The sequence below is a fragment of the Anomaloglossus baeobatrachus genome, chromosome 3 (genome assembly GCF_048569485.1).
Source record: "Anomaloglossus baeobatrachus isolate aAnoBae1 chromosome 3, aAnoBae1.hap1, whole genome shotgun sequence".
Classification (NCBI taxonomy): Eukaryota; Metazoa; Chordata; class Amphibia; order Anura; family Aromobatidae; genus Anomaloglossus; species Anomaloglossus baeobatrachus.
In genome coordinates this window covers 497,334,359-497,355,950 of record NC_134355.1, presented here as the reverse complement: position 1 = coordinate 497,355,950, position 21,592 = coordinate 497,334,359, and the positions used below count along the sequence as shown (strand labels likewise).

Here is a 21,592-nt window from a genome sequence, read left to right as displayed (position 1 = left end):
GGGTTTCCTAAAGTATGTAATATGGACAACACAAAAGATAAAAATAATATCGACATATTCACTGCTGTAAATGAGTAACATGAAATAGTTAATATATATAAACATAGGTTACTTAGTAAACACTATTTTTTTATTAAAAAATAAGTGTAAAACCATCCCACCACGACAAGGTGTACCCAATCAGGACTGTACCTAACACTCTCTAATATTAAAACCTTACCATGTTTAAGAACAGACCTCAATCTGAATAAGGGCACTGAGGGACTGAATCCTGACTGTAGACATCCATAGGGTGTGGTCCCAGCTTAGTTAAAAGGTTAAAAGGTACAATAGACTAAAGTAAAATTAAAAGAATGAGCTGGAGTATGAGTAAAGGGTGCTTTACACGCTGTAACATCGCTACCGATATATCGTCGGGGTCACATCCGGCGCTGGTAGCGACATCGCAGCGTGTGACACCAAGGAGCGATGATCAACGATCGCAAAAATGATCAAAATCGGTGATCGTTGACACATTGCTCCTTTCCATAATATCGTTGCTGCTGCAGGTACGATGTTGTTCGTCGTTCCTGCGGCACCACACATCACTATCTGTGACACCGCAGGAACGACAAACATCTCTTTACCTGCATCCACCGGCAATGCGGAATAAAGGAGGTGGGCGGGATGTTACGTCCCACTCATCTCCGCCCCTCCGCTTCTATTGGACGGGTGCCATGTGAAGTCGCTGTGACGCCGCACGAACCACCCCCTTTGAAAAGGATTATAGAAGGTTTGTCGGCCAGAGCGACATCGCAGGGAAGGTAAGTCTGTGTGACAGGTGTAAGTGATGTTGTGCGGCACGGGCAGTGGTTTGCCCATGTCGCACAACCGACGGGGCGGGTACGCTCGCTAGCAATCTCACTAGCGAGATCGCAGCGTGTAAAGTACCCTTTAGTGTACATGCAAATTGTAAGCGCATGTTCACACTGGACATTAAACAAACAAAACCAATGATAAAAATAATAAGGACATATACCCTGCTGTAAATTCCAAATTCAATTATAATTGGTATTTAAATAGTCCTCCTCATCATACTGTTCATATTTGACATCAGACCAAGATATCTAACAGTTGATCAACAGTAACTCGCCATTACGAGACTTCTATCAGAATGTTCTCATACAGAAGTGCTGTGGCCACTTCTGTATGAGAACATTCTGATAGAAGTCTCGTAATGTTACAGCGTGTCATCAGGAGGTTGCAACAGAGATATATAGAGACTGGAAGAGTTACATAAAGGCATAGAGGTGGCTGTCCTTTGGCCACATCCCACACCGATGACTACTTCATTGTGAACAATGCTCTTCGAAACTAGATGATGAATGTTACACAACTCCAGATGTATTTACGGGAGGTGAGAGTCACTCAACTGTCTTATAGGACCATGAAAAACCATTTACATGAGTGTGTGATCAGATTACCTGCAAAAATAGCTGACCATACCAACAGGCACAGGATCATCTACGCTGGACAAGAGACCAGTGGGCCTCAATGCTGTTCACTAATAAAACTCGATTCACTCTAAATTGGAGGCCAAGGATAAGGCTATGCATCAGTCACTGTTCTTAGAAGAGGAGCTTTTGGTGGTGGTGGTATTACAGTGTGGGCAGGTATGTCTAGTTAATCTAGAATCATGCTACACTTTGTGAAAGATATGGTGACAAGCCCCTACTACTTGAATAACATAAATAATCGAGTCATTGTGCATCCTCATGAACAACACAGGCTTAATTTAATTTTCATGGACAACAATGCTCCAGCTCAACAAAGCCACATCATTAGGTGAGGGCTACTGGAGGCTGGGGTACCTCAAATGGAGTGGCTGGCACATTTTCCAGACATGAATCCCATAGAAATCTTAATCTACAGGGCCTGCTATTGGTGCATATATCTATTAAGCTTTGCCAAATGCAAATTTTAACTGCTTTTTATTAATTCTATCACCATTAAAAATGCAACTAATAACATAAGAAACAAGGCTAGTAATGTAGAGCGTGATCAAGTAATAGAAATAAATCTGCTGTTCAGCACCTGGAGGGAAAGGGTAAACCTGTATGTTTTGAAATTTATTCATCAGGACATGCAACTGGATGCACGAAATTAGACATTATTGCCTGCTGAAATCACTGTATCTATCATTAGTTTATCTAACTACCAATTTATATCAGCATTTTTTGAGTGACACAAAAGTCAATCTCTCTATGCAACCCTATGAGATTCACATGAAAGTGTCCATAAGAATATATATCAAATAGCAATAGTGCAGATCAAATAGAAAAGCTGATATATGGAATAGAGACTTATTATAAGAAATAAATAGGAACAAAGGACTACATTTTCTGCAACTAAAGAATTGTTTCAAATTTTTGAACAGTATTGTTTCTAATTACAAGGGAATTTTGTAAACCCAATGTAAGGTTATGTGCACATGAGCACTTGCGACATAATTTCTTTTTTCTGGACAGTCAAAGGTTAAGGGCACAAGATGGTGCCACAGAATCAGAATGATGCGGAAAAAGGAAGAACACACTAGACGGTCAGTATAAGACTGGGGCAGGGAACTTAAATTTAAAGCACCACTCCAGTGGTGAAAAAGAAAAACAATGGAGTGGTGCTTTAACCTCTTAAGTAGTGATGAGCAAACCCATTGCTATTTGGAATTGCCAAACCAGCATGTGAAAAAAGTCAGGATTGGTGAGCTAACTTGACACCAAGCTTAACCCGAACAAAAAACACAATACAAGTCAATCAGGCGAGATATTTGGGGCTGTAAATAGGCCATAGTAAGCACTAGGTGGCAGTGGTTGAAGTTACATGGTAGTAACAGCAGGATAGATATACATACCGCGTTTCCCGCTGTTTTCTGGAGGATCATGCTGCAGTCAGACTCTCTTCTGGGCCCACTAATTAAGGTTCGATAATGTAATAAAGAAAAATGATGTAGGTTCCCGCTATATTTTAATAGCCAGCGTGCATAAAGCAACAGCGGCAAACTTCAGTCCCCACCTTTGAGCTTGACCATGCTGGATATGCAAATAGAGGGGGAAAAGACATAGGGTCATCCCCATTTTTTATATCCAGCCATGGGAAAACAGAAAAATGGGGCCAGTATTATGAGGATGGGAGACGCCATGGAAATTGCCCCCCAGTCATATAATACCAGCCCCCAGAATTTTCACATCCATTAGATGTAACAATTCTAGGCTTTACCCGGATCATCCTGATTGCCCTGGTGTGGTTGCAGTTGATCAATTCTCAATTCTGCTATATGCGGAGCTTAGAAAGAGTGGAAAGACACCTCCTTTGTGCACAATCCAGAAAAAAACTGACAGCAGCAGGGAGAGCTCGAGTGTGACATCAGCTGAACTGAGTGATGTCACCAGCCAAAGGTGGACTTGGCTGTCAGCAGGTGACATCACTCAGCTCACCAGAGGTCACATCTGGGCTCCCCCACTGCTCTCAGTGACAGTGAGTGCTGTCAGTGTTTCCCAGAGCCTGTGGAGAGCTGACATGTTCCCCCTTTCTCCAAGCTTTGAATGTAGAAGTGCCGGGATTGTTATGAGACATTGTATGGATTATGTTGGATTTTCAAGGATGTTTTTGACATTGATAAAGGGATGAAAGAGGGTGCATATATTTTATTTTAAATCAAGGATTTTTTCAGTGTTTGTGTTTTATTTCTTTTCACTAACAAGATTAGTAATAGGGGAGTCTTACAGACACCTTCCATTACTAATATAGAGCTTAGTGGCAGCTTTAAGCTGTAATTTACCCCTTATATTCCCTCAAGTACCCCCACACCAGGGCAATTGGGATGAGCCGGGTAAAGCCCAGAATTGTCACATCTAATGGATGCAACAATTCTGGGCAGCTGAAGGCTGGTATTTTTAGGCTGAAGGTGGCCAATATCAATGGCACCTTCCATCCTGATAATATCAGCCTCTACCTGTCTGCTTTACTGTGGCTGGATATAAAAAATGGTGTGGATGCTATGTCTTTTTTTTCCCTCTAATTTGATAACCAGCCACAGTAAAGCTCACAGCTTGGGGCTTTAGCACTTTTTACTCTACTATAGAGCAAGCTAACTGCAACCAATCACAGATACAGGGTGGAGGGGCATGAATGGAAAACACTGGGAAAAATGATATGTATAACTATCCTGCTCTTATTACCATTTAACTTCCATTGATTGCCCAGATTATTTTTTTCTTTTTTTTTCAGTGATTTCCCTGACTAATCACAGCCATGCCAATACTTGGCATTGCTGCAATTGCTTCAAAAGTGCCCACAGCTTAAAAACTTGCTGATTGGCTGCTCTACAACCTTGTCACAAGCTTTATTCGGATGACAAAACCGAACAGGGACTGGTTATACAGTCAGAAATCTATTTTCGTTTTCAGTACCAAACACAAGGTGTTCGGTATAGACCACAAACTTTATAGCTTGGGTTTTCTCATCCCTATTTTTAAGAATTTGAAAACTGTGCAGCAGCTAGAAGTAGTAATATTGTCAGGGCCAGGCGGTCGGGCAGACCCAGGAGGTGGATCCACTGGGCCGAACTCTAAGATGGTGGTAAAGAGTCCGGTAGCTGAAGCACTATGGGCAGTAGAACAGTCCGTGCCAGTGAGTGTAACGAAGGAGTCCCTGGGACCGCGGAGTCACAGATGGTAGTCCGGGTGACGTAGCTCAGGTTCGGAAGCCGAGGTGATGTCAGGCGGGGTCCGGAACCTTTGGAGCGAGATGACGGGTCACCGCAGGGATCCGAGATGGTACGGACTGTCAGATGGCAGACGGACAGCGCGCGGGGTTCGGGATTCAGCAGGACCGGATGGCGAGGCAGGATCAGCTCTAGAAGAGAGATACGTGAGTATGGCACGAAGACACAAGGAGACCTGACTCCTAGCTTGGAAAACACGAAGATCAGGCCCCGCCCTCTTGGACAATACACCCCTATATACCCTGTACCTGTTTAGCCTCATTTCCTGTTAATGGACGCTGGCCCTTTAAGAAAGGGTCAGTGACCGCGCGCGTGCCCTAATGCGCATGCGCGCAGCCCGGGTGCCAGAAGCCAGGGAAGGAGGCTGAGAAGAGGACGCAGGGGAGCCGGCCAGGGCCTGGGAAGCCGTCGGGCGCCGCGATCGGAGACCAGGGGGCCTGGGAAGGACGGGCACCGGAGCCAAGGACCCGGGGAGCGTGGCAGGTGAGCCGGGGAGCGGGGCTGAGGACCCGGGGAGCGGAGCGGAGGACCCGGGGAGGGGAGCCAAGGACCCGGGGAGCGTGACAGTACCCCCCCCCCACGCCCCCCTCCCCGCAACCGGGACATGAAGGCACGGATCAGAGGAGTGCCCACGTTCTCCCTGGGCTCCCAGGACCTATCCTCAGGACCATACCCCTCCCAGTCCACCAGGAAGAACTGTCGGCCTCGAACAGTCTTCATGGCCACGATATCCCTTACCGCATAGATGTCGTCATCGGCAATAGGTGGAGGAGCCGGACTGGCAGCAGCGGAGAAGGGACCAAGGACAACCGGCTTGAGCAGGGAGACGTGGAATGAGTTGGGTATCCTCATCGTGGCCGGGAGCTGTAGCTTGTAGGAGACCTCATTGATCTTGCAGAGGACCTTAAACGGCCCGATGTAGCGAGGGCCCAGCTTGTAGGAAGGTATCTTCAATCGGATGTACTGGGAAGCAAGCCAGACCAGGTCACCAGGAGAGAAACACGGAGGGTCCAGACGCCTCTTGTCAGCGTGTTTCTTCATCCGCTGGGAAGCGCGTCCAAGGGACGCCTTGACAGAGTCCCAAATGGTAGCGAAGTCACGGGCTACAGTATCAGCCGCAGGGACATCCGAAGAAGGGGATATAGGCAATGGAACGGAGGGCTGAAGTCCGTAAACGACATGGAAGGGAGATTTGGAGGACGACTCACTGATGTGGTGGTTATGTGAGAATTCAGCCCAAGGCAGAAGCGTGGACCAGTCGTCGTGATGGGTGTTGACATAGTGACGTAAGAAGGATGTCAAGATTTGATTGACCCTCTCCACTTGGCCATTAGACTGAGGATGGTATGCGGAAGAAAAGTCCAGAGTTACTCCCAGATGTTTGCAGAGCGCCCTCCAGAAGCAGGAGGTGAACTGAGTTCCTCTGTCGGACACGATGTGGGATGGAAAGCCATGCAAGCGGAAGATGTGATGGATATAGGCTTCCGCGAGTTCCTGAGCAGAGGGCAGTCCAGCCATGGGGATGAAGTGAGCCATTTTGGAGAACCGGTCCACCACGACCCATATGACTGTGTGTCCAGAGGATAATGGCAAGTCCGTAATAAAATCCATCGCTATGTGTTGCCACGGAACTGAGGGTATAGGCAGAGGCAGAAGACGGCCATAGGGCAGGTGTTTGGGCGTCTTGTTTCTGGCACAAGAGGAGCAGGCAGAGACAAAAGCAGCGACGTCCGTGCGAAGGGATGGCCACCAGTAATGGCGTACAATCGCACCCCATGTTCTCTTCTGGCCTGCATGACCGGCTGTTTTTGAGGCATGACCCCAGTGTAACACTTTTTGCCTGTCAGTCTCAGAGACATAGGTCTTTCCGGGCGGTATCTGGGCCAGGGTGACAGGGGCCACCGAAATGATCTTGCTAGGAGAGATGATGGGTTGGGTAGTCTCTTCCTCCTGCTCCATGGGCATGAAAGACCTAGACAAAGCATCAGCGCGTACGTTCTTGTCCGCGGGTCGGAAATGGAGCTGGAAGTCAAACCTGGCAAAGAATAGGGACCACCTGGCTTGCCGTGGGTTCAGTCGCTGAGCGGACCGCAGGTATTCCAGGTTCTTGTGGTCCGTGTAGATAATCACGGGGTACACTGCTCCTTCCAGGAGGTAGCGCCACTCCTCCAGAGCCAGTTTGACCGCCAATAGTTCTCGGTCACCGATGGTGTAATTACGTTCAGGCGCTGAGAAGCTCTTGGAGAAGAAACCGCACGTCACCATCTTGCCGGAGGAGGACTTCTGCATGAGCACTGCTCCGGCTCCCGAGGAGGAGGCATCCACCTCCAAGGTGAACTGGCGGTTTAACTCCGGACGGTGGAGTACAGGAGCGGAGGCAAATGCTCGCTTCAGTGAGCAAAACGCGGCGTCGGCCGCAGGTGACCAGTCCTTTGGATTAGCCTCCTTTTTGGTCAAAGCGGAGAGAGGAGCAGTCAGGGCAGAGAAGTGAGGGATAAACTGGCGGTAGTAGTTGGCGAATCCCAGGAACCGTTGGATTGCCTTCAGTCCAGAAGGGGGAGGCCAGTTGAGTATGGAGGAGACCTTCTTTGGATCCATCTGCAGTCCAGTGCCCGAGATGATGTATCCCAGGAAAGGGAGAGAAGACTGCTCAAAGACACACTTCTCATATTTGGCGTAGAGACGATTCTCTCTCAGTCTTTGTAAAACCAGCTGTACGTTCTCTCTGTGGGTCTGGAGGTCCGGAGAGAAGATAAGGATGTCATCCAGATAAACTACTACACAGATGTAGAGGAGGTCCCGGAATATGTCGTTCACCAATTCTTGGAAGACTGCTGGTGCGTTACACAGGCCGAAGGGCATCACGCAGTATTCATAATGCCCATCGCGAGTATTAAACGCGGTCTTCCATTCGTCCCCAGAGCGGATACGAACTAGGTTGTAGGCACCCCGAAGATCCAGCTTGGTGAACACACGGGCTCCTCTGAGCCGGTCGAACAATTCGGGGATGAGTGGCAGAGGGTACTTGTTTTTTACGGTGATCTGATTCAGACCCCGGTAGTCGATGCATGGGCGTAGGTCACCCTCTTTCTTCTTAACGAAGAAGAAGCCTGCTCCCGCAGGAGAGGAGGATCTCCGGATGAATCCCTTTGCCAGGCTTTCTGTGATGTAGGTGGACATGGCCCTGGTTTCGGCTGGAGACAACGGATATATCCGTCCTCGCGGCGGTGTTGTTCCTGGGAGCAGGTCGATGGCACAATCGTAGGGACGGTGTGGCGGAAGTACCTCAGACTCCTTCTTGTCAAAAACGTCTGCGAAGGACCAATAGGCCGAAGGCAGTTCCGGCAGGTTCTCTGGAACCGGAGGTCGTCGGATGGGTTGTATGGACTTCAGACACTTCTCATGACAAGCAGGACCCCATCGAGTGATTTCGCCAGTACCCCAGCTGACTGATGGTTCGTGTGTCCGCAACCAGGGAAGTCCCAGCAGGATTTGATGGGACATGTGTGGAAGGACGTAGAGAGCGATGTTCTCGGTGTGCAGGGCACCGATACGCAGTTCGACCGGACTGGTGACCCAGGAGATGGTATCAGAGAGGGGTCTCCCATCCACAGAGGCAATCACTAGGGGCTTCTCGAGTGGAGTAACAGGCAGCTGGTACTTGTCCACCGTGGCCTGCTGGATGAAATTGCCTGCTGCTCCAGAGTCGAGGTATGCCTCAGCCGTGAAGCGCGTCTCTCCCGTTGACACTTGCACAGTCCACATAACCGGGTCTGAGAGAGTCCCAGCACCTAGGGTGGCCTCTCCTACCAACCCTAGGCTTTGGAGTTTCCCGGCCTTTCCGGACAGGAGCGTAGGAGGTGTGTGTCCTCTCCGCAGTAAAAGCAGAGACCCTTGGCGAGCCGCTCTGCTCGACGTTGTTCAGACTGTCGTACTCGGTCGATCTGCATGGGCTCGTGGACGGGAATCCCAGCTCTTGATGACTGAGATACGGAGGGCTTCTGTGGAGGAGAGGAATGCCGTACCGGACGTCTCTCACGAGACAGCTCTTTGGAGCGCTCCTGAAAACGTATGTCCACTCGAGTTGCTAGGGCAATCAGGGCATCTAGGGTGGAGGGCACGTCACGACCCGCCAACTCATCTTTGATGCGACTCGAGAGTCCTTCCCAGAAGGCGGCTGTTAGGGCCTCATTATTCCACCCGAGTTCTGAAGCCAAAGTGCGGAAACGGATGGCGTATTGGCCCACCGTCAGTGTTCCTTGACGTAATCGGAGAAGGGATGAAGCAGACGCAGAGGCGCATCCCGGCTCGTCAAAGGTGCTGCGAAAGGCCTGCAGGAACTCCTGGAGGTTCTTGGTCATAGGGTCCTCCTTCTCCCACAACGGGTTCATCCACGCCAGTGCCTCGCCCTCCAGGTGAGACATGATGAAGGCGACCTTGGCTTGGTCGGAGGCAAACAGATGTGGCAGCTGCGTGAAATGGAGGGAGCATTGGTTTATAAACCCCCTGCAGGACTTGGGATCTCCGGCGTACCGGGGTGGTGAGGCCAAACGCAGTCTGGAAGCATCCGAAGAAGCAGCCACGGGAGCGGGGGACGTGGCTTGACTAGTGGCGGCTTGGAATGTCGAAGACGTGACTGCCGCTTGTAGCGTGGTCAGGCGGGTGTCCACGGAAGTCATAAAGTTCAGCATGCGGGTCTGGACTTCACGCTGGCGTTGGAGTTCCTCTTGCAAGGCTGCTAGTGCTGCAGCGGGATCCATGGCCTGATCTTACTGTCAGGGCCAGGCGGTCGGGCAGACCCAGGAGGTGGATCCACTGGGCCGAACTCTAAGATGGTGGTAAAGAGTCCGGTAGCTGAAGCACTATGGGCAGTAGAACAGTCCGTGCCAGTGAGTGTAACGAAGGAGTCCCTGGGACCGCGGAGTCACAGATGGTAGTCCGGGTGACGTAGCTCAGGTTCGGAAGCCGAGGTGATGTCAGGCGGGGTCCGGAACCTTTGGAGCGAGATGACGGGTCACCGCAGGGATCCGAGATGGTACGGACTGTCAGATGGCAGACGGACAGCGTGCGGGGTTCGGGATTCAGCAGGACCGGATGGCGAGGCAGGATCAGCTCTAGAAGAGAGATACGTGAGTATGGCACGAAGACACAAGGAGACCTGACTCCTAGCTTGGAAAACACGAAGATCAGGCCCCGCCCTCTTGGACAATACACCCCTATATACCCTGTACCTGTTTAGCCTCATTTCCTGTTAATGGACGCTGGCCCTTTAAGAAAGGGTCAGTGACCGCGCGCGCGCCCTAATGCGCATGCGCGCAGCCCGGGTGCCAGAAGCCAGGGAAGGAGGCTGAGAAGAGGACGCAGGGGAGCCGGCCAGGGCCTGGGAAGCCGTCGGGCGCCGCGATCGGAGACCAGGGGGCCTGGGAAGGACGGGCACCGGAGCCAAGGACCCGGGGAGCGTGGCAGGTGAGCCGGGGAGCGGGGCTGAGGACCCGGGGAGCGGAGCGGAGGACCCGGGGAGGGGAGCCAAGGACCCGGGGAGCGTGACAAATATGCTCATTCTTAGGGAGGCTTCCATTATGAAGTCACCAGCTTTCCATACTTAACAGGATAAAGTGCAAGCCACCAGCAAATCTGCCTCAGTAAAATGATTGCTGGCATTGTCTTGAAATAACTTTGCTATGGAAAATTGCCTGTGCCAGTGTCTACATGACTTTGAGTGCACATAAGCCTAGGGCCATGTGCACACTGTGTTATTCAATGAGCTTTTAGAGTAGAAACTGAACAGAAACAATCCATATCCAGCTGAAAAACTCAAAACTATTCAAAGTCTTTGCATTTCCATTTCGCTTCTACTCCAAAAACTAAGAAAAAATTATCATTGTGCAGACAGTCTTAATCAATCACTTGTAAATAGACCTTAAAGGGGTTGTTTACTACCAGGACAACCACTTCTAAATCATTATATTGTCCCGCATTAATTATAAAAAGCCTGTTGCTATTTCTGGTGCCAGCACCTTTCCATCGAAGACGGCGCATGAATTCTCCTGTTGTTGTCATATAACTCATGCAGCCAGCCAACTTGCAGCCACTATACTCTCACTTCCTTCAGACATAACTGACATCTATTGAAAGTCAGCAGCAGTTCTCACTTCTTAGGCATTACAATTTCACCTGAAGGAAGTGAGAGTGAAGCGGCTTGCTCACATGACCTAATGATATGTAAGGTTCGGGAGACCAGGCACTGACGTCTTTGAAATGGCATTGGGATTGAGTAGAGGCTGGTATTCTTTTACATGACAACCCTTTTAAATTAACTAGTGTTCCTTCCTATCACTGTCATTATGAATGTATTCATAAAAGATTTCAGCCACTACAAGAGCAGCAATATATAAATTAACATTTCACATATTTAGGCCCAATTTTTCAGTCTCAGTTACCTTGATCTGAAGCATGTGATTTTCCTGGAACGTAGAATGAACAGTAAGCTTTGTGATTCTTTTCGAGTTTTTGTGTCGCAGTGGTATTCCATCAGGCAAGGTGATATTTACAATGATGCCAGTATCAGTGATCAGTTCGTCGCCATCAACAATATAGCCATAATCATCTGGATAATAGCAATATGGAATGCCAGCCGTACTGGATGCCTGGGATAGAAACAGAAAATGTTTATGGAAAGCTTCCAAAAAAAGACTTTGTAAATGTGGAAAAGCAGGAAAACAACTCTTGTACTTATCTAGTGATTGTGAACCTGGATTTGCACACATAGCATTCTTGGGGGGCTTTGTTTTTATTTTTTTTTTATAGATGTTGGCAACCGTAATTTTAAAATCTTAACTGCACCAAAAGCAATTCATTTTTAGTTTGTCATATTTTGTTTAGGTAAGAAGTGACACACTCAAGGTATGGCCAATTGTCACCCTCAAATATCACTTAAAATGCTTTAACAAACAAAGGAATTTCATGAGTCTGTCTTAAAGGGAACCTGTCAGGTAATTTGTGTTCTATCCTATAGGCAGGGTGATGTGTGGCCTAGTAACCCCTTCCTACCCATCCCTGTGCTGTAATATTGTGTAATGTGCATGTATAAAAATATGTTTTATTACTTATGTATACCCTATGTAAATGAGCAGCGGCTCTAGCCCCATGGGCGTCGCATCGCCCTGTGGGCGTTTGCCTTCTTTCTGTGGTATCATGCCCCTGTGGGCGTGATACCATGGATTTACATGAGTAGCGTCACCGTCAGCTCCTGGAGATCTCGCACGTGTGCACTTACCATTCCCGCAGCCTTGTTATTTGGGTGCTTGCTTTTCATCTTCATACGCGAACTGCACATGCTCAGAAGCCTGCTGCGGTTCCGATCATGCGCAGTGTGCATCTGAAGACGAAAAGCAAGCATCAGCTGACAAACAAGGCTGCAGGAATGGTAAACGCGCATGGGCGGAATCTCAAGGTGCGACGGTACGTTGCTCATGTAAATCCATGGTATTACACCCACAGGGGCATGATACCACGGAAAATATGCAAATGTTCACAGGTCGATGCGACGCCCAGAGGACTAGAGTCCCTGTTCATTTACATAGTGTACACAAAAGTAATAAAACATATTTTTATACATGCACATTACACAATATTACAACACAGGGATGGGTAGGAAGGGGTTACTAGGCCACACATCACACAGATACTAGGTTAGAACACATAAATTACCTGACAGGTTCCCTGTAAAATCTAAGGGCACAATGGCCATGAAAAGCAAAAACCGAATTAAGCTACAAAAGGCAACTTGTAAAAAGTTGCAAATAATATGATGAATTTATCTGAAATAAGAGTTCACTCTGAGTCAAAATGGCTGGAAAAGCAATGATAAATTGTTACCAATGTATGTAACGTTCTTAGGTGCCTTTCTTCCGACACGTAGGTAACACTTATAACAACTGATCAAAACTAATTAGCTTTTTATGTAAATTTGTTGTAAGATTTGCATTTTGGAGTATAAATTTTGTCTCAAAATAAATCTAATTGTCACTTTAGCTTGTTTATGCTTCAACTGGCCAGATTTACTTAAAAAACTCATTTTTAATGCGTGTCCCATTTTATTTAATTTAAACAATTTTGAATTCCATATTTGATTTATACAGGACAATTGCCGGAAATATAAAACATGGCACTGCCCTTTAATAAAATGTGTGTAAAACTAAAGGAAAGCTTGTGCAGCTCTCTAGGCGTCATGCCGCAAGCAGGAACAGTTCAGGCATCAATGGACATGCTGAAAATTTCCCCAGTGTGATTTTCCTTGCATTTCTGTTTATGCAGTACTACTGTTATTTGTGGTTATGTGCGTATTTTTAGCATGTGATGTGTTGATTCTAATGTGTCATCATGCAGTTGATTATGAACAGAAGTGACAATGTTTACAGGACGTAAAATGTACTGTAAATGCAATTAGGGGTGACATATTTCCCCCAGAGCTTTTTCTGTACAGAACACAACACTGTATATTTATACTATTAAATTATAATAATTATTATTGTTATTGGTGTCTACAATAAAAACTATAGTAATTGTAAGTAATGATTATTATTAAGATTTAGGTGACTATTATTTTAGGAAACGTGTGCTTAGAAATGTCATATGCTATATTATTTCTGTGATACGTATTCTACGACATGAACAACTCACTTTATTCATCTTGTATTTTATTCCTGCCATTATGTAAAAAAAGATTTATTTCATTCTATAGTTTTACAAACCTCCCAGATGCAGCCAAGGTTGATACATTTGGTTTCAGTGGCATCAGGAGAGGGGTGGCAATCGAACCTCTCAGATTCAGGAGTCCCTGCAGAACCCAAATTATTCCATTCTACCGTAAAAGATTGTCCAAGTGTTAGCTGTAGTCCTGTGATATGTAAGACCTACAACAAAGTACAAAACCTAATTAAACCAAAAAGTTAGGTGAAGAGTAGTGATGATGGGATCTATTCACCGAGAATCAAATTTGAAACAAATTTTCTAAAATTTCCAGGTCCTCATGAATTTGAACTGCATGAACTGCGTTGAATTGCAATGCAATTCATGTGGATCAGCCAAAGAAAAAATATCTGGTACCATTTCATGCACAATGTCACAGACCGGGCCTATGATATCAGGCGCGACCATATGTGTTTCCCTATACTGTCCTGCAGCTATAACATCATGTTGTCTAGCTCAATCTAAAAGATGGTATAACAGCCAGTATAATAGATGTAGGATGCCAAATAGCACAATTGTTTGGTTTTAACACTAGAAGTCCCAGAAATTTCGAGCACCCCCCTGAAGTCCCAAAAGAGGGTCAAATGACCCTTAGTCCAAACTGACAACTGACAACTCTGATGGCTCCAATTAGCATCCTTTCATTTGTAAATGTGGCCATTGCCTGAGGAATCTGCAGGGGGCAATTGTGTTGATCCACCTCAACAAAGGATGTTAGCTAAAATCCTTCAGGTCATTCGACCCGTCTCTGGGTTCCAAAGGTAGAAATGTTAAATGACCCCTCTCTGGGACTTCTAGTGTTAAAGGTTAGGAATAGCTTTCAGAGCTTACAAATCATTACACATAGGGATAGGAAAAGGCAATTAATGTATGCAGATGAAAATTGCAGTAAAAAAGTGTGGTCTTTCCTCTATTTTTTCATTCTCTTTGGTTTTCTTTTCTTTTCCAGATTAGAATGCATTCTCTCTTCCGATTTGATTTTATTACTGGCTTCTGTCAGTGGTTATAATCGGTAATAGTAGTAGTAATTGGGAGTAAAGACCCTCTGACTGTACATGTAAATAAAATGAGATATCTCTATGAACAGATTTGATTTTGCTTAATGTTTCCACTCAGTAACAAAACCAAAATGTCCATATATAAAAGTTGGTAATGAGCGAGCACCACCATGCTCGGATGTTTGTTACGCGTAACGAGCAGTTGGATGCTCAGATAGGTGCGACTCAAGAACCCGAATATAATGGAAAACTATGGGAAACTCAAGCTTTTTTTCTGGGAACTCTTCTGTAAAAATTCTTAAGTTCCCCATTGACTTCCATTACCAGTCTCGAGTTGCGCACATCCAAGCATGCAACTTCTCTTACAACTACCGAGAATAATGAATAATATTCAATCTCATGACTTTTCTTGAGTAAAATTGAAACATGACAGATTTAGTAATGAATTTTGACAAGGATTAACAATGCAAATTTAATGTATTTGTAGGGCAATAATTTTGAATAGAGCTGAAAGGTAAATTATATCTGGAAACTATATAAAGAATATCTTTCGTACATAGTCTATACTGCTCAGCCCACTACATGAGCTCCAAAGAGTGGGTAGGTAATAATAAATATTATATATTTGTAATGTATGCTTTTATTTTCAATTACAATGAAATATTATTAGCTAATGTTTGATAATTGATCAAGATCTCCTTCTCTACTCCCCTCTCATCTCCTCTTCCCACCATCGCATCCAAGATTTCTCCCGTGCCTCCCCCATACTCTGGAATGCTCTGCCTCAACACATCAAACTCTTGCCTACCTTGACAAGCTTCAAAAGAAACCTGAAGACCCACCTCTTTCGACAAGCCTACAACCTGCCGTAACCCTCAGTCTGATATAGCACCGCACAATCATCTCTACCCTCACCTACTGTATCCTCACCTATCCCTTGTAGACTGTGAGCCCTCGCGGGCAGGGACCTCTCTCCTCCTGTACCTGTCTGTGTCTGTATTGTTTATGATTATTGTACTTGTCTCTATTATGTATACCCCTTTCACATGTAAAGCGCCATGGAATTGATGGCGCTATAATAATAAATAATAATAATAATAATTGTTAATATATGGTATGGCACTGAAAATTAAAATCATGATAATATTTCACTTACCTTGTTGCTATCAAATCTAAAAGAATGAGTTCCACTCTGAACAACCCCATCTTTTTTTACTGTAACAAGTGTAGTTCCCTGGGGAAGGCCATAGATTTTAATTTCTTCAAATTTTAGGACATTGGGGTCAACATAGCCTGATGTTGCTGCATTCATAGTTAAGATGTTCTTTTATTTGACCATAAGACAAAAATAAATGAAATATGACTTAACTAATCATCAATGGTCAACATATTTAAACATTGTTAAAAAAATTGTCATGATACATATTTAATAATTATTAGCTTAAAGTGGTAAGTCATTACTTTTTATAGATAAAAATAAAGTCTTCAGCATGGTCTTAAACATGACAATGTGCTCACCTAGAGGTTGCTCCTCTACCAGTCCCTTGGCACTCCTCTACTGACCAGGTTTTGTTATATCCTAATTCATTTGTACAGATATGCAATGGCTTCAGCAGTCACATATGTTGCAGTATGAGAAGAGCATTGGGGGGAACTTTTGTGAAATATTTTGTATCTTTTTAATTTTAGATCATGATAACACATCTATTAAATGGTGAACTGGTAGGCAGCACATTTAAAGCATAACTGTCATTTTAATTTTTTTTTCATAAATCAATAGTACACATGAAAAAAGCAACTTTGTAATATATCTTATCAGACAAATTTGGTTCTTTCTTTGGTCTGATCAGTCATTATCAAAATGATCAATTCTGAGGTATAATCTGTATTCAGTGAAGACTTTCCTATTACTGAGATAGGAGATGGCAGCTGTTACTGATGAGATTCTATGCAGATGGGAGGAGCTAGAAGCAGAGTCAGAATCTCACCAGTAACAGCTGCCATCTCCTATAATAATGAGAAAGTCTTCCCTGAATATAGATGTTACCTCAGAATTTAGAGCGTTGATATTGACTGATCAATTCTGCCAGGGAAAAAAGCAGATTTTCCTGATATGTTACAAAGCACACTGCTTCTCCCAGCCCCTAAATGTTGTGATCACTATTGATAGCAGCATTTAAGGGGTTAAACAGCCAGAGTCAGAGCAGGGATCATCAATGGCTTTGACAGCCAAAGCTCTGTTATTATACTGAGCTGTGCCAGCGCAATTGCCATGACGAAAGTTTTCATCATAGGTCGTGAACCCCTATCCGACCAAATGGAAACTTACATCAAAGGTCGTAAAGGGGTTAAAACAATGTCCACGTAACATCATATTTATTTATGCTTTTCTTAATAGGAATCTGTCACCAGGTTTTTGCTACCACATCTGAGAGCAGCATAATGTAGAAACAGAGATCCTGATTCCAGCGATGTGTCACTTACTGAGCTGTTTGCTGTCATTTTGATAAAGTCAATGTTTTCTCTGCTGCAGATCTAGCAGTTATACAGAGCTCATGAATATGTTTCACTACCTGCAGCATGCCAAGTAGTCCTCAAATGATAATATCCTGCTGATTAATCAGTGATTTTATCAAAACTACACTAAGCAGCCCAATAAGTGACATCGCTGGAGTCAGGATCTCTGCCCCTACATTATGTTGCTCTCAGATTAGGTGTTAAAAACAGGTGACAGATTCCCTTTAAAATCCACATTTTTGTATGCAACTACATGTAGATTTCTTAAGAGTAAATGGAATTGTATGTTATTTTGTTTCACAATGATATGGAAAATACTTACATTGGAAACAGAAAAATCATATAAGATGTATTTTCCCGATCCTATGGTTCCTAAAAAAAATGGTCAAAATCAGTCAGAATTTTTAAAATTTAATGATGGAACAAAACAGTATTTAAAAAAACTTGTTTAATTAAATGTTATAACACTCTTTGCCCTTAAATATGTCGTCTACCATGCGTCCCCCTCTGAGAGCAGTACAGGACAGCAGGGCACACGGGGATTAGGGACAGTAACATTTATGCTCAGTATTTCATATAAAAGAGATGTGTAAAGCCATGTTAAGACCTTCAGTGTTTACTCAGTATTTTATATCAGTATGTATAGCCAAGGCGTTGACCATCGGAGGAAAATTATAAAAGAAACTCGTGCACCAGTTCTGCATTTGTTACCCACTCCTGTTTTTGACTGATATAAAATACTGACCAAATACTGAACGTGTGACTGTAGCAACAAAGTGTTCAGAACTCAGAGAAGTTCCTGCCTCCCCACTAACTGAATGACAGTTCCTAATTTATGAGATGACATGACAATAAATAATGTTGCCTTAATATAAAATAGCATAGGTATCCAGTCAGATGTACTTAAAGAATAAAGACCCCATTACACGCAACGACATCGCTAATGAGATGTCATTGGGGTCACGGAAATCGTGACGCATATCCGGCCTCATTAGCGACGTCGTTGCGTGTGACACGTACGAGCGACCGCTAACGATGTAAAATACTCACCAAATCGTTGACTGTTGACACGTCGTCCATTTCCCAAATTTCGTTGCTCGTGCAGGACGCAGGTTGTTCATCGTTCCTGAGGCAGGACACATCACTATGTGTGACACCTCAGGAACAACGAACAACACCGTACCTGCGTCCTGCCGGCAATGAGGTGGGCGTCACTTTCCTGCGGCTGCTCTCCGCCCCTCCGCTTTAACTGGACGGCTGCCGTGTGACGTCGCTGTGACGCCGCACAAACCGCCCTCCTTAGAAAAGAGGCAGTTCACCGGCCACAGCGATGTCGTTAGGCAGGTATTTGTGATGGGGACTAGCGATATTGTGCGCCACAGGCAGCGATTTGCCCGTGACGCACAAACGTCGGCGGCTGGTGCTTTCACGAGCGACATCGCTAGCGATGTCGGTGCGTGTAAAGCCCCCTTTAGGTCATTTTTGGACTGCAGAAAATACATAAGGATAACCTATGGATTTTTAGCTGTATTTTCTATACTTTTTATTTATTAAATCGTATGAACGTATACCTTACTATCGTATAAAAATAAACACCAGTCAATAGACAATGATTGAAAAATATCAAAAGGATAAAAATCAAAGTCAAATATCAAGATTTTCTATATATGCAATAGCATTATCATTTCCAGTATAGAAATCATTGGTAGTATCTAAGGGGACACTCCTTAACAATGTGCTGGATAGTTTGATGATCTGCTCCACAGTCACAGGTAGGAGAGTCAAATTTTCCTCACTTATACATAAGATCTTCAAAAACGCCAAAGTTTGTTTTGATACGATTTAGAGTAACCCAGGTTTTCTTTGGTAGATTGAAGCCTGGTGGAGGGTTTTGTAAGTTAAGGAACAATTGGGGATCACCGTCTACACTTCTATACTTATATTGTCTTACTTGTAATTTGGGCATGCCTAAGGTTTGTCAAAACAGGTACTGTACAATGAAAAGAAAACCTTATGGGCATGTGTAAGGCCCACGTGTAATAATAATTCAGCAACTGACAGATTAACACCTCCACAACAGGCCGATTTTGAGCTTTCCGCCTTTTTTTTCGCCTTTTTTTTCGCCATTCTTCTTCCGACAGACATAACTTTTTTATTTTTCAGTCATTATGGTGAAATGAAGGCTCGTTTTTTGTGGAATGAGCTGTACTTTCAAATTAAATCATAAATTTTACCATATAGTGTTCTGGAAAATGGCAAAAAATTCGAAATGCTGAAAAAATGCAAAAAAAGTGCAATAGCACTATGGTTTTTGAGATATTTTATTCACTGTGTTCACTATAGGGTAAAACTGATATGTGGGTGTGATGCCTCAGCTCGGTGTGAGTTCATAGACACCAAATATGAATATGTTAACTTTTGTCTAAGGGGTTAAATAAAGTCAGAAGTTTGTCCGAAAAAAGTGGCGTACGTTTTACGTCATATTCCGTGAACCATAGCGTTCTCAATTTTCGGGATCTATGGCTCAGTGATGGCTTATTTTTTTTATCTCAGGCTGACATTTTTAAAGGTACTACTTTTTGTGCAGCTGCTACGTTTTCATTGACTGTTATTGCATTTAGCGAAAAATTTGTGGCGACCAAAAAACATAATTTTGGCGTTTGGAATTTTTTTGACGCTACGCCATTTACCGATCAGATTATTTTATTTTATATGTTGATAGATTGGGTATTTCTGAATGGAGTGATACCAAATGTGTGTATATTTTTATTTTTTAACCCTTTAATTTTCAATGGGGAAAAAGGAGGTGATTTGAACTTTTTGGTGTTTTTATTTTTTTTTACATTTTTAAAACTTTTTTTAAACTTTTTTTTTTATTTTACTAGGTCCCCTAGGGGGGCTATATGGATCAGCAGTCTGACCGTTCTTGCATATCTGCTGATCACAGCTACACAGCACACAGCTGTGAACACCAGATATGCTCATTTCCTGTCTCACTCAGCTCTCAACCGGGTGAAACAGTAAGTGAGTCATATGAGCTACAGGAGTCATGACATGACCCTGTGTTACCATGACAACTACCGGAAGTCACGTGATCACGTCACGTAACTTCCGGTATCAAAGTAAACTTTTACCGCAATCACGATTATAATGGCGCTGTCACTTATTGACAGCGCCATTTAAGGGGTTAAATTGCACGGGCGGATAACGATTCTGCTCGTGCCTAGCAGGCAGACATGTCAGTTGTATAAATCAGCTGAGATGTGCGCCGATCTTCCTCTGCTGCCGGCAGCATCAGTGGGAGATTAACACTTTGACCGCTAGGACATAATTTTACCACCCGAGGTCGTTAAGGGGCTAAGGCTACATTCCCATGGAAAGTATTAGAAGAGTTTTTGATGTTGCATATTTTCTGCATCATTTTTGCACTTACTTAATTAGCTTACTTAGGTTTTTGAGTGCAGATTTTTTTTATATGAATTTTCATTGCTTTTTTGACTTTGGGATTTTTGTCTCTTTTTGGTAGTCATCCTTTAAGGTAAACTGTTTTTCTTTTGATACTTCCTGGTAACTGGTTTTAATAAAAGTTTATGCAGTCGTGTGGGGTTTATATGCATTTCTATGCATTTTTGCATCAGAATATGCACTAAAAAGGAATGTGGATATTTTGCCTGTGAATTTTTCACATCTCATAGAACCCTATGGGGTAAATCCACATGTAAGACTCAGTGTAACCGCAAGAGGAATACACTTGTTCCAGATTTCAAAAATCCTCTGCTGGTCAATTTATGTAATGCAAAAAATAAAAGCACAGTGGACATTAAATTTCTATAAACCTTATTCATTTTACTGCAATTGTAATATGCTGCGATATTTGCACCAAAAAAATATATAGAACCAAAACTCATTGTTGGAATTTAACCTTATGCAACTAATTAAAATAGTCGGGATCTGAGCTTCCTCCAATAAGGCTGAGGCTAATTTCACAGGTCCAGCAATCATCTGTCAGAATGGACCAAACACCTATCCATTAGTAAAAAAAATTGTGCAAATACAACTTTTTTGTTCTTTTTGAAAAAATTGATTTTTGCAGGATGTTTTTTAGCGTGGGAGTCTATAAACAACTAATCTGTTAACTGATTGCTATTTTTCTTCCATTTGAAACTGATGCAGTAAACAAGAAAATGGATCCTTTGAAAATGAAAGAAAAATGGATGGCTAAATTGCAATCTTTTCTTAAAGTTATTTACTCTGGCACTAAAATGAATAGATGATTTAAAGAGAAAACTATTTTCCTTGCAAAGACTGACAAACCAATCTGGCTCTCAGTGGAGAGGAGTCTTATAGCTGCAATTCTCCTCTGGCAAATATTCAAATTGTCTCTTCAGAGTGGAAGAAGACAAACTCTAGCGCCACCTAGACAATTTGAATATTTTCCATCGGAGCATTGCAGCTATAAGACTCCTCTCCACTGAGAGCCAGATTGGTTTGTCAGTCTCTGCAAGGAGAATTATTTTTCCCCTGTTACCCAGTAGAGCTTTTCATTCAGCCAGATCGGTCTCATACT

General features: G+C 44.0%; 1 protein-coding gene across 1 annotated transcript in view; it reads right to left on the bottom strand.

Annotated features, from left to right (window-relative positions):
* The window catches only part of SI (sucrase-isomaltase), a 439,774-nt gene that overhangs the window by 270,276 nt on the left and 147,906 nt on the right, over positions 1-21,592 (bottom strand). The window contains exons 23-26 of the mRNA XM_075340661.1: positions 17,348-17,397; positions 15,665-15,832; positions 13,513-13,674; positions 11,200-11,406 (exon numbers count right to left, since the gene is read on the bottom strand). Coding sequence (XP_075196776.1) covers positions 11,200-11,406; positions 13,513-13,674; positions 15,665-15,832; positions 17,348-17,397 — 587 coding nt within the window. The remainder of the gene's footprint in view (positions 1-11,199; positions 11,407-13,512; positions 13,675-15,664; positions 15,833-17,347; positions 17,398-21,592) is intronic.